At 40.1% G+C, this 13133-nt stretch overlaps 1 protein-coding gene across 7 annotated transcripts in view; it reads right to left on the bottom strand.

Moving 5' to 3' along the window:
- Nucleotides 1-380: 380 nt before the first annotated feature.
- The window catches only part of TUT7 (terminal uridylyl transferase 7), a 60844-nt gene continuing 48091 nt past the window's right edge, over nucleotides 381-13133 (bottom strand). For 5 of the 7 annotated variants that reach the window (XM_027048189.2, XM_027048190.2, XM_027048191.2 and 2 more), the window contains exons 27-29: nucleotides 12968-13044; nucleotides 12546-12609; nucleotides 381-1434 (exon numbers count right to left, since the gene is read on the bottom strand). In XM_027048189.2, coding sequence (XP_026903990.2) covers nucleotides 1367-1434; nucleotides 12546-12609; nucleotides 12968-13044 — 209 coding nt within the window. In that variant the 3' untranslated portion in view covers nucleotides 381-1366. The remainder of the gene's footprint in view (nucleotides 1435-12545; nucleotides 12610-12967; nucleotides 13045-13133) is intronic. The other 2 variants (XM_027048194.2, XM_027048193.2) reach the window with 2 other exon arrangements.

Genomic DNA, 13133 nt, shown 5'->3' with positions numbered 1-13133 from the left:
TAAGGAACGATCGCTGATCCTAGCACAACTTGCCCAGATTCTGTAGTTCCTCGCGATAGGATTCTTCCTTAACTGGAATATGTCTTCCGGTAGGTGAAAAGAAGGGCTCACAGTTGTCTTATTTTCCAAGCCCTCTCCTACCTGGGAACGCTTGCCCAGCAAACACCCTCTCCGTCCTTCTCTGTTTCCATCCCCCCAAGTCTGTGCCTCTCCTCTGTGCGTTCCCAGAGCTTGGCGCACAGTGGGGCCGATGACCAGCAGCTGGCATGAGCACAAGGAGAGGGGGGCGCCAGATGAAGAGGAGCAGTTCTGTACTGCCCTCCCTCCATCCGGTTTCCTCACGACATTAGGACTCTCGCTAGAAAGGAATGTGGATAAAATTACAGGTTGAAATTCTGATTTTATTTCAAAATGATAAATAAACCGAGGCATAGTTCTGGCCACGTACTACTTCTGGAAGGGCTTGTGGAGTTAGAGAAACAGTTCCAGGAGGGCTCCAGTCAGACCCCAAAATGACACCAATCAAACTTGTGATTGGCAGAGATGGCCTCTTTCATCTTCAGGGAGTTTTAAAAGTTCTCCACCCTAATTTCAGAGTATCATAAAAAGTAAAAAGCACTTCTATATTTTGTCGTTTTTCCTTTGAAAATGTTTTTAGCAGCAAACAGGACTATTCGTTTCCCTTACTTCATTTGTAGGAGCATAGTAATTTTATGTCAACCTAAAATTAGAGAGGGGGAAGAAACCAAAGCCCCTCAGTGGCGCTGCATACCCCGGAAGGCTCACACAAATATGTACGCGTGTTCGCGTCCTCACTTCTACAAATATCAATGAAATCGGCTTGTAAATCGTAGTAAATACAGTAGTAGCGGTTCACACATATTTGATATGCTTTCACACAAGGATTCAGTAAACAACAATAAATATAATCTCCCCCCTTCAAAACAAAAAAGGGATTTATAGATGGAAAAAAAGGGGTAATTTACTAGGGGTTTATCAGCACACCAGTTTTAGTGTGCTCTGAAAGAATTAAAAACCATGAAATTGTATTCACTGAATACTGGCCCACAATTATGCTTTTTTTTTTTTTTAAACCTGGCTTAAAAAAAAATAAAACCTGGCTTAAATACATACGTCATGGCTTTCTCTTAAAATCCTTATATCTATGGGGATTTGTCGTAGGTTAAGACTCTGTTAATTTTTTTTTCCTCATTAACAATTTCATTAAGTTAAAAAAAAATCTGACATTTCCCTAGAGTGTTAAGTAGAAGCCTGATCTACACTGCTGTGTCCTGTGAAATGAACCTAATTTCAAAGAGAATGGGACCGCCTGAGTGGCCATTTAGAGTGCTGCATTTTCCTTCCCTCATGATTCCTGCTGGGTCCTCTTCGCTGAGGCTTTTCCCTGAGTCATATATTTACTGGAAAGGCTACCTAGAGGGGGGGAAAAAAAAACCCAACATAAATAAAACAAGCCTCACTTTATCACAAAAGCCATAAGATTACTTCTTATTATTCATTATTTACAGAAACTTTTCACGCTGGCATTGGTCACTGGTTTTGGATTGAGTGAGTAGGGCTAGGTAAAAAAAGGGCACGTATGGAACATGATCAATTAAACACACACCTAGTCAAAATTCTTTCTAAAGGCAGGCAAGTTGCTAGAGTGACATCATTCTAATACAGTGGCGTGTTCATTATGTCCATATTGGTGTAGAAGGTCAGTGGACTTTTCAAAACCCCTACTTTGCATAGATCAGTGTCTTCGTTTACAACCACACAGAACAGATTGCAAAAAACTCTTTGGTTAGAAATAAATATCTTGCATCACTACTTTGTGGATATGAACCTGTGGATGGTCACATTCTAGCAATAACTTACGGATGTAAAAAGGAAAAAAGAACATTTATTATATTTACAGGAGGACAGAAATGTAGATTACTAATTAAAACCATACTACAGAACAGTTAATAAGTCTTGTTCTGGAGCATAAACAAATAGATCAATAAAACAAGAAAACTGAAAATTCTTAAGTGATTACATATGAGAAAGTAGTATATGCCAAGGGTTGCATTTTTTTTTTTTTAACGTTTATTTATGAGACAGAGAGCATGAACGGGGGAGGGGCAGAGAGAGAGGGAGACACAGAATCGGAAGCAGGCTCCAGGCTCTGAGCCATCAGCCCAGAGCCCGACGCGGGGCTCGAACTCATGGACCGTGAGATCGTGACCTGAGCTGAAGTTGGACGCTTAACCGACTGAGCCACCCAGGCGCCCCAAGGGTTGCATTTTTAACCAATGAGGTAAAGTATGGATTGTTCAATAACTGGTACTGTGTCAAATAAGTATTTTGGGAGAAAGGGGGCTTAGGTATCTTTCTTACAACATATCCTTCCTCTCCACACAATTCCAAATGAATTAAATTTGAGAATTAAATAGAAGAGAGTCAAAGTGTAAGAAGTAGTGAATATTTATATAATTTTGGGGTGGGGAAGTTTCCTAAGCTTTACCAATGAAAAAGGCTTGCTATGCTTACTACTAAAGAATTTACAAGTCAATAGGGAAAAGATGAACACCAACATACAGCTGGGAAAATGAAAAGCAATTTTGGGAAGAGGAAAAAAAAAAGCAGGAGTATATATAACAAACATTCAGTATCATTGGGTGATCAAAGAAATGCAAATTAAAATAATTTTTGATCACCAAATTGAAGGAAGATCAGAAGGACAGAGAGGTGGTTAGGAATTTTGCTAAATGAATAGTCATAGAAACCTAATAATAACTTAAGTATGCAAATAACTTAAATGTCCAAAACTTGTGATATGGCTAATGGAATATGAGGTATGCATAGGACAATTAATAACATAAAAAGTTATAAACCACATGAATAGTATTTTCGTAAACATGAAAAATTAAAAACAAATGAAAAATCCCATCAATCATGTTTGGTGCCTCATTTTCCTTATCTGTAAAATGTGGGCCCTTACACCTATCCGCATTGGGATTATTGTGAAGAATAGATCAATTAATACAGATAAAACAACTAAACAGTACCTGGTACACAGAAAGTACTCAATAAATGTTAGCCATTATTAGTGCATTGATAGAAAAAGATGGGAAGACTTTACTTCCAAAACCTAAATAGTAGTTATGCTCTAGAATTAGGTATAAATGGCTCTTTTTTCTTTATTTTGCTTAACTATCTACATTTTCTAAGGTAAACATATTAAGTATGCAAATAGAAATTTATGCCCCACAGAAGCAAACTTTTCAAAGTATAGCATCTAGGTGATTAACTCATAGTGAAAAATGAGTGCTATCAGGAAGAAGCAAAGCATTCTCCTGTGGTATTTATACCCTAGAGTATCTACAGGCAACAAATCTTTGATATTCTGAACCGCCCAAAGTATCTAGGATCGACTTTTCATTCAAGGGACAAAAAGTTTATATCACTACACCTCATACTGTACGTACAATCCAGATGGGTTAAAGATCTAAACAGAAAAAATAAAGTTTTAAAGGTATTGGAAGAAAATATAGATGGGTATCTTATAAGGGAAGAATTTCTTGAAAAAAAATTTTTTTAATGTTTATTTTTGACAGACAGAACACGAGCAGGGAAGGAAGGAGCAGAGAGAGAGGGAGACACAGATCCGAAGCAGGCTCTAGGCGCTCGAACCCATGAACCGTGAGATCATGACCTGAGGCAAAGTTGGACGCTTAACTGACTGAGCCACCCAGGTGCCCGAGGAAGAATTTCTTAAAGATGACCCTAAAATCACTGAGCCACATGACCATGAAAACTAATCATGTAAAGTCAATCATTTGATTATCTTAAAATTTAAAACTCTGGAATGGCAACAGACCCAAGTAGAAAGACAAGATATACTAGAGGAAGATACATAGAATGTATATAATAAAGGAGTAGTATTCAGAATAAATGAAGAACACTTACAAATTAATAAGGAAACAATAATGCAACAGGAAAATGGGCAAATGATAGGAACAGAGACTTCACAGAAGAACTCCAACTGGTCAGCAAACAAGATGGGCTAATGATATGAACAGGCAATTCACAGAAGAATAACTCCAACTGCTTAATAAACAAAAACATCACCACAGTCTAGAAAATATACATGAGAACACCACCAAAGTATTTTTCACCTATCAGGGTTGCTGGTGGGAGTGGCAATTATTTCAACCAATAATTGACCATATCTAACTAAACTGAAAATGCACATATGTAATGACTCAACAGTTTGACTTCTAGGTATAAAAACTATAGAATCGCTCATATATGCTCAAGGAGACTCAGAAAAGAATGTTCACTACAGCACTGTTTATAGTAACAAAAAAACAAATGCAACCTAAATGCTCATGTGCTAGGTAATGTATAAAATATTCTGTATTCATACATGGAATACTGGAAGAAAAATAAAACTAAATGTATAAATAGCAATATATATTAATTTCAAAATTACTTCATTAAATAGATATGAAAAAGCAGGTTGTAGAACATTCTTATTACACAGTATAATACATCATTTAAATTAAAAAAATCTCCAAGGACACATTCGTTAAAGGCTACATATGCAAGTTTAGAAAAGAACTGGAAGAACATCTGAATGCATAACAGATGCCTCTGGGGTGGAGGGGACACGATGCATGGAGTGGGTATGGGATGGTAGTCAAAGGGGACTTGTACCATCTTAATGATCTTTTATTAAAAAAAGATTGAAAAGAAAATGTGAAAAAAATAAAGTCCATTCTCTAATAGATGGCTTATATCTGTATCTTTACATTTTCTCCAAAATGTTCACAAACTGCTCTTTTCTAAGAATAGTACTAACAGTCTTATTACTACATCCCCTATATATAAAAATAAATCTCTTGGAACCTGAAGAAATTTCATATAAAAAATGTGCATGTAAAAACGTAAAACCACTAGAAATAAAACGTGGATGAACTTTCATGTAATGAGGGGCAAGAACAAGAGATTTACAAAACTATAAGCATGACTTGAAAGGACCTAAAAGTTGGCTAGATGAAACTACTAAACCAAACAAGCAAGTGACTACGTGGCAAAACGAATCATAAATGAGGCTGAAAGAATAATAAACTGGGATGGTAGCGGTGAAGGACAGAACATGTGACAAAACATGTATGGCTTTCTATGTGGAAAGAGCTAAAAAACAAAGATGAATACCCTAATTGAAAAACACAGAGACAGAAACATGAAGAAATACAAATGAAAACATGAAAAATATGAGCCTTCAATGGAGGATACAAGCCAATTGGCAAAAGGGGCTGTTGCCATGACGTGAGGGTAGGGGAAACAGGCTGTCAGGGACTCCCCGGGATTGTCAATAATCCCGTTTTGGCATTGCTGGCATCACTGTGAAAACGTGCATACTTTTTAACCTATCGCTCTTCTGACTAGGAATTTATCCTGAGGAAGTAACTAGGCAAATGTGCCTGATAGCGTTTTATATAAACAGTGGTCTTGAAACTCGGGCACGTGTATTACTGGGCCAATGGAACAGGACAAGAGGGCAGGGAGCTTGAGGGGACTTGACGGCAGTGTTCCAAGGCTCTGGGCTGGTTCTCAGGAGGCACACCTGTCTTTCATTCACAGTTCTTCTCCTACTTTAAAAAAGAGTGGCATGTCTCCTACTCGTCCAAATATTAATGTGGTATGTGGATCTGGGGTGCTGAAATGCTGGTATCTGTGGTCAGTGTGAATGCTTCTAATAAAAATCCCAAATTTTTAGCTTTCATAAAAATTACATTGATAGCTATGATCATCAAAAATTACTTCCTGATGATACATTACTATGTAATTTTTGGGCATTTAGTTAAAAAGAAATGACAGTAACTGAGTGGCACTGTTGTAAAACATCTTCCATTCCCTGAAATAGTATCTGTTATTTTTAGTATCCTATCATAGAGACTACTGAGGTTTCTCAACGGTTGCCAACTATAACAACAAAAGATTCAGGAAAAAAAAAATGGTTAAGGAACATCGTTTCATTCCTGCAATAAGCAGTATTGATCCAACAATACATGAATGCATGGAGAAATCCCATCTATCTCACTGAATGGCCATCACATTTGGTATGTGAATGTAAAAATTTTGGGGGGCGCCTGAGTGGCTCAGTTAGTTGAGCATCCGACTCTTGATTTCAGCTCAGGTCATGATCTCACAGTCATGGGATCAAGCCCTGTGTCGGGCTCCACACAGAGCATGGAGCCTGCTTAAAATTCTCTCTCTCTGCCCCATCTCTGACTTGTGCAAAACAAACAAACAAACAAACAAAAAACCAAAAAAACCCCACAGTTTTTTCACCCATAAAAAGGTCATTTTTAATGAAAATTTGTTAACATTTGATCAATTATATATTCTAATGCAAAACTCAATTTAGAAATTTTCATACTTTGACAAAGATCATAACGATCCAATGTATGTATAAATATTTTTGTTACAGATGAGTAGGATAGGCTGATTAATAAAATGCTTGAATTTTAATCTTTTTTTCTAGGATTTTAATAAAAAAATTTTTTTTACGTTTATTTATTATTTTTGAGAGAGAGTGTGGCAGAGACAAAGGGGGACAGAGGATCCGAAGCAGGCTATGCGCTGACAGCAGAGAAGCATGATGTGGGTCTTGAACTCATGAACCGCAGATCATGACCTAGGCTGAGAGGTCAGAGGCTTAACTGACGGAGCCACCCAGGCGCCCCTTAAAATTTTATTTTTAAGGAATCTCTATATTCAACATGGGGCTTGAACTTATAACCCTGAGATCAAGAGTCGCATGCTCTACCGACTGAGTCACCTGGGTGCTCCTAAAATGCTTGAAATATATATGATAAAAATATACCACCTTAAGATGGAAGTAAAACAAAGGAATTCAAGGAGGAAAGTAAAATGATATAAAATTTCTGCCTGTTAAACAGCTGTAAATGAATAGTAGCTCATATGAAAAAGCATATTAATTTCATTTGAAACATTTAAGGCTAATTGAGAAGTTTTACTTTAAAATGTCATTATTTATTTTAAAAGACCCCAGGCATTATATACTTTGCAATTCTAATGAAAAATATAGATATCAACTTAAAAATACATGAGATGTATGGGTTTTCTCCATTTTGGGGGAAGAATATGAAAGCAAAAAAAGTCCTGGAAGACACTGACATACCAAATATTTGAAAATAGCTAGTCCATTAATAAGGAATGATTAAATAAATAATGGTATATTCACATACTGGAATATCAAAAAGGGTATCAAAAAGAATGATCTGTACTCAATAATAAGGTCTCCCCATATTGTTTACAAAGGTACTTCTGTTATTATATTTTTTAAGAGATTTTGTTTTTAAGTAATCTCTACACCCAACTTGGGACTTGAATTTACAACTCTGAGATCGAGAGTCACATGCTCTACTGACTGAGCCAGCCAGGTGCCCTTATCATAAAGACCCCCCCTTTTTTTTTTCAGTAGGCTTTTAAATTCTGGTCAAGGAAAAAAGTTATACTAGTATATATACATCATTATGAGGGAGAAAAGATACCACCAATCTCTTACAACATCTCCAGTTTTTAAGATTTCAAACCATGAGATTAAAATGGAATAAATGAAGAGACAGATGTAGTTTCTTTTTGTTGAAATGTAATTTTCTTTGCAAAATAGGGGAGGATTAAGGAATAGAAAAATGTTAGTTTTTTGAGATTCTCATACTGAATAAATTGTTACATGTAAACCAGAGTAATTCACTTAAGCATAAAAATCAGTTGATGGCTATGGTTCTACAACCTCCACGTACTCCTGTTTTTTTGTTAAAAACTTCCATTATACATTTGTCCTCTAAGTTAGAAGAGGTAAGTAACAGTGGGGCAGGTTTTGTTTACAACAGTAACAAGGCAGTGATAACTTGAGGGATAATATGTGCCAGATGCTGTGTGAAGGGCTTTCTGTAGATGAAATTAATCCTTACAATTGCCCTGTGAGGTGTTAGCCCCAATTTATGAATAAGGAAACTGAGGCACAGAGGTTCAGTAAGCCAGCAAATGGTTGGGCTGTACTTCAAACTCAAGTATGTCTGACCTGAAAGCTCATATTCTTGACCATTCTCCCACTTAGTTTTCCTTGTTCTTTCAAAATGTGTACACCTCTTATCAACAAGACTCACGGGACATCTAAGGCATTGTGGCAGCTGTGTGTGTGAGGCGGGGGGGAGTCACAGTGAAGAACACGGGAATTCACCGAACTGTCTATCCACCGCTCTTCCCATTTGGGAGTTAAGAATTCTATACAGCCTAGTAGAAAGGAATGGAAAGTCAGGAAAGAGAACTTGGCCGAGTGCTTATTATGGGCTGGGTGTTTGAATCTCAGGGTCTGATGGGCTAAATGGTGCCGTCAGCACTGGTAGATGAGACGTGTGGAGCCCAGAGAAGCCGGGCTCTTGCCTACGGCCAATAAGGCTAATAGGAGAGAACAGGGGCTGTCCTACCAGCAGCTCGCTGGGGGGCTACCCGTGCACCACACATTCAGCACTGTGGAAAAGAGCAGCTCTGGGGAAATTTAATACTACTTACAGTCGAGACATATTTCAGATTTATAATATAGATAATTTGGGTAAATACACTGTGGGTAAATTTGACAAGTCTTAATAGCTATCATATACTTACTTGAAGAGTTCAATTAAGATCGATTTTAACCACCCACTTATGTTTTCTTTTTTTTTCTGGTATGAAGTAGACATATTTATTGTAATAATTTTTCTTCTGTAGCAAATGCAAGTTTTAAGTTTTACAGTTGCTCAAAATGTTTATAAATATGCAAGTCTTATGCAGAAGATAATTACAGTAATCCTTATTGTCAATTGGTAATGCCATTTCCAGGTACATGTCCAGATGTCCAACATCTGTATTCTTCCCCCACTTACAAACAATTTATAAAATCAGAATAAACTTCTACATTCAAGATGTGTAAAAACCTTCAGCAGGAGCTATGCTGACGGATGCAGTGTAGGAGCATTGATGCAATCACCATCCCTACAAACTTCTGCGCTGCTTGCTACACACAGGTGCTGTCCTAAGTGCTTCCACATGGATTTCTCAACATCCCTACAACTCAGGGATGATTATCCCCTTGTAACAGATGAGGAAACTGAGTCAAGTAGAGGCTAAGCAGGTTTTTCAAGATCACAGAGCTAGAAATCACACCCTGCAATCTGCCTGTAGAGGTGATGTTCTTCAACACCCTGACCTTAGCAAAAGGAGCATCTTGATGAAGCAAGGATCGGTATTTTTCCTATGTGTAATGTTCTGGAAGTATCTGTTCAAGGCTGAATCTCGTAAAAACAACATTCTTTTGGCTTGTTTACATACGGTAACTCTGTGACCCTTAAACTCTCGCAGGATCTATGGGAAGTGATCCCACAAACGGCAGTGGGTCTGTTTCCCACATCTGGCTTTCAGAGGCTGCTTGTCACCCTCCTCCTCTGTCCTTCGTGGTTGCTCTCACTGTCCATCAAATTGGCTCACGACAGGGCCCCGTTCCCATTTCACTTCTGTTTGATTTTGGAGGTTTCCCACTAGAACTCTTCTTGGTTTTACATCCATGCATTCCACTGAGAACAATTACATCTTCCCTGGAAACAGCTGCTCCTGCGTTTTCTCATAGAGCCTCCTGAGTCCTTTACCTTTTCGCACACCATTCCCTTTTTAGGTAAGGGGAGTAATTCTCTCAAGATTTCTGGTTCTTTCTCTTTGAATCACCTGACCTCTGTACCAACCTAACACCCATTCCTCTTAAATTGTAATCGTAAAGAGATTTGAGGTCACTTCACATGTTTTCTACAATCATTACACAAAACAGACCAAAAAAAAAAAAACCCTAAAATTCACATGGCATAAAAAGAAATGCCTAATCCTATTACTGTATATACTTGAGATACTTCATCTCCATCCTGACAGAAATGGAAGTAGCTAAATAATTTCATTATTCCATTTATTTTTCTCTTGTTAACAACATTCCAAGTAGAGACAACCAAACACTCCTTGTCTGGAACTCTCTTTGCTTTCCCAGGGTGGGGTCACTGCGCCCCAGCTTATTTCAGGCTGGGTGGGTGAGCGCAGAGAGGCACTCTCTCTACCACGGGGGCTCAGAAGGCTGCCCCGGAATCGGGAGCGCTATTTCTCAGTGACGGTAGAGACAGCTTGTCTCTTCACATTCTAACTAACACAGCCACTCTCCAATCTAAAAACAGTGTGCCCACATTACACATACAACATATATGGACTGAGCATAAAATGTTGAGTTGCTTTACACTACATACAAAAATGTCGTTATATCAATGAAGTTTTAAAATTTCAGAAACTATATAATCAAGTTAAAAAGACTACACGTGCTCTATTTGCTTATACAATTTCCCTTCTTTAAACCTACATTATTCACACACACACACACACACACGGCAAAGTTACTAAGAGGGTGGGTCTTCAGGCCAGAACTCAGAATATTTGCATCAAGCTTAAAGTTTCATCCCTTCTTACTAAAAAAAGCTAAAAAAGTGTCTCAGTATATTAAAGTTACTTTGTTTTTCCTCCCACCACCCCTCAATTTCTCCCCTTCCCTTTCAGGATCAAAAGCATACTTGAACACCAGAAGGGCCTTCAGAGCCTCCTGATCTTGCCGTCCTTTGAGCATCTGTCCACAGGCCTGGCAGGCCGGAAAGGATGCTGGGAGGTCTGGTTGCCCAGACTGGTTCCAGCGCTTCTCACCAGAAATCCCTGCAATCAGGTTTTTGTCCTCTCCACTCCAGAGGCAGGGCTCTTTTCCGACTCACTGGTGACTTCTGCACTGCCACATGCAATGCTTACTGATCAGTCTACACCGCCCCAGACTTCCCAGCAGCAGCACCCACACATGGCCAAGCCCTTCTCTGAGGCCCCTTTTCCACTGGACTCCAGGAGCCGGCTCACTTGTTCCCTCACTGACCGTCTTCTGTCGGTCTCCTCTGTTTATTTTGAGCCTCTAAATGCTTTTCTCTTTTTGTTCTGTGTTTACCTCGGAGGCGATCCCACTCCTACCCAGGCCTTCAAATACTATCTCTGCCCTGACAATACTCAAGTCTCTATCTTCAGCCTAGGCCTCTGCTCTGAACGCCCAGCTCATACATCTCATTGGCTACCTGGCATCTCTACTCAAACACCCAGCGGCCAAATTTACATGGCTAAGGCTGGACTCTTTGTGCCCAAATCTGTTCTTCCTCTTTCTCTGCACAGGAAGTCCCACTTCTGGTCTTCTAGTTGCTCAGGCCAAAAATCGTAGTGTCATCTCGGGTGCATTCTGTCCTATGCAATCATCCAACCCAGCAACAGACCATGTTGGCACCACCTTCAGAATATCCAGAGCGTGACCAGTCCTCGAGTCCCCTGCTGCTTCCACCTGAGTGTGAGCCAGGGCCGGCTCTCCCCTAAGCTCCAGCAGGAGCCTCCTCGTGGCTCTGTTGCCACCCTCACCTCTGCCCAGCAGACTTTTACAACGGGAACCTTTGCCATCAGAATTCCCACAATACCGCCTGTGCTCCAAAGCCTCCAAAAGCTGTCCATCTCATGGAGAGAAAGAAAGCCATCCCTGCCAGCGCTCAAGGCACCTCATGATCCAGATCCATCTACCCTGACCTCGCCTACCACCCCTCCCTGCTCACGTCACTCAGTGACACGGGGGTACAATGTGGTTTTCGTTCTGTGGTAACAGTCTAACTCCAACTTCCCCTAACTTGCCCCTCTTTTTATTTCTTTGTGTAAATGTTACTTCATCAGAGACACCACAGTCCTATCCAGCATTCCCTTCCCCTTCCCTACTTTGTGTTTCTTAGCACCTGTTGCCATAGGGAATATTTACACCTCTCTTCTGACAAGGATGTGGAGTAAATGAGAGAAGGGGCTGGTCCACTGCTGTATTGTCAGTGTTGAGGCCCATATTCTGTGCTTAGAGGCTGGGCGGTAGGGGGGTGGTGGCTTAATCACTATTTGTTGAAGGAATGAATAAATGATGCAGCCGAGAGAAGGAGAGGGAGGGGGGCGGAGAGGGAGAGAGGGAGAGAGGGAGAGAGGGAGAGAGGGAGGGAGAGAGAGAGAGAGAGAGAGAGAGAGAGAGAGAGAGAGAGGAGTTCAGGCCAACAATTTCTTTCTTTCCCTACTTTTGTGTATGGTAGATAGTCTCATGAGGAGAACATACTGCTGACAAGACAGTGGCAATTTCAAATCAGAAACAAAAAGCGTGGAAGAGGAACAAATAATTAAAGGCTATGGTTCTTACTTAGGGATGATATAGGAACCACCTTAGAGCACAGGCTCAGCCTAACCTCTGAAGAGTGGGGGGAGGGCAGCTGTATTTGTAAAAGTTCCCCAAGTGATTCTGACGTCCAGTCCCTGTTAAAACCACATACTCAAAGGAAGCAAATCAAAAGGCATGTGGTAAACTATGCAATAAATAAAATAACACACATTTGTTTTTTTTTTTTAAACCCACATACCTGACTGGGGACTCAAAAATATGGTTGTTTTTTGTTTCTTTTTGTCTTCATGTAAAAGCACTGCCTAAAAAATGAAATAGACTGGTTTACAAAATCGAAAGGAAGAGCATCTGAAACAGCCTTAAAACCGTAACCATATTCAGAGAGGGCTGAAATTAGGCGTGTGGAAGGCAGAACTCTGCAAGTTAATTGAAAAGCAAGACAGAGACTCAGGAGCCCTGGAAGCGCCCCTGCCATCGGCACACAGCAAGCCTCACCACACGCGGCGCGGGGGTGCTGAGGGAGGAGCCAGGAGCGTTAGCCAGAAGGAAGAGGCCAGGGCCTGGGGCGCCCAGCACCTCGCCGAGGACTAGCACTCGGGAAGTGCGTGCTGACAGACAGATGAGCCAAGGGCTTCCTGCTCAGGTCTGAGCTAGGTTTACCTGAGCAAATGTGCCAGTTGGTCTCAAGGGACTAGGTGGAGAAGGGGATCCAAACACACAATCTGATTTAGACATACCTGAGGAAAAAATTAGCACTTTTTGTTCTCCCTGTAAAATGAAAGCAGTAGCCCTGTTTTCAAACTTTCACAGAACATTTTTCTGTGGA

The sequence above is a fragment of the Acinonyx jubatus genome, chromosome D4 (assembly GCF_027475565.1).
Source record: "Acinonyx jubatus isolate Ajub_Pintada_27869175 chromosome D4, VMU_Ajub_asm_v1.0, whole genome shotgun sequence".
In the NCBI taxonomy this organism is placed as follows: Eukaryota; Metazoa; Chordata; class Mammalia; order Carnivora; family Felidae; genus Acinonyx; species Acinonyx jubatus.
Note: the sequence above shows the minus strand (reverse complement) of the source record. Positions and strands in the feature narration are given on the sequence as shown.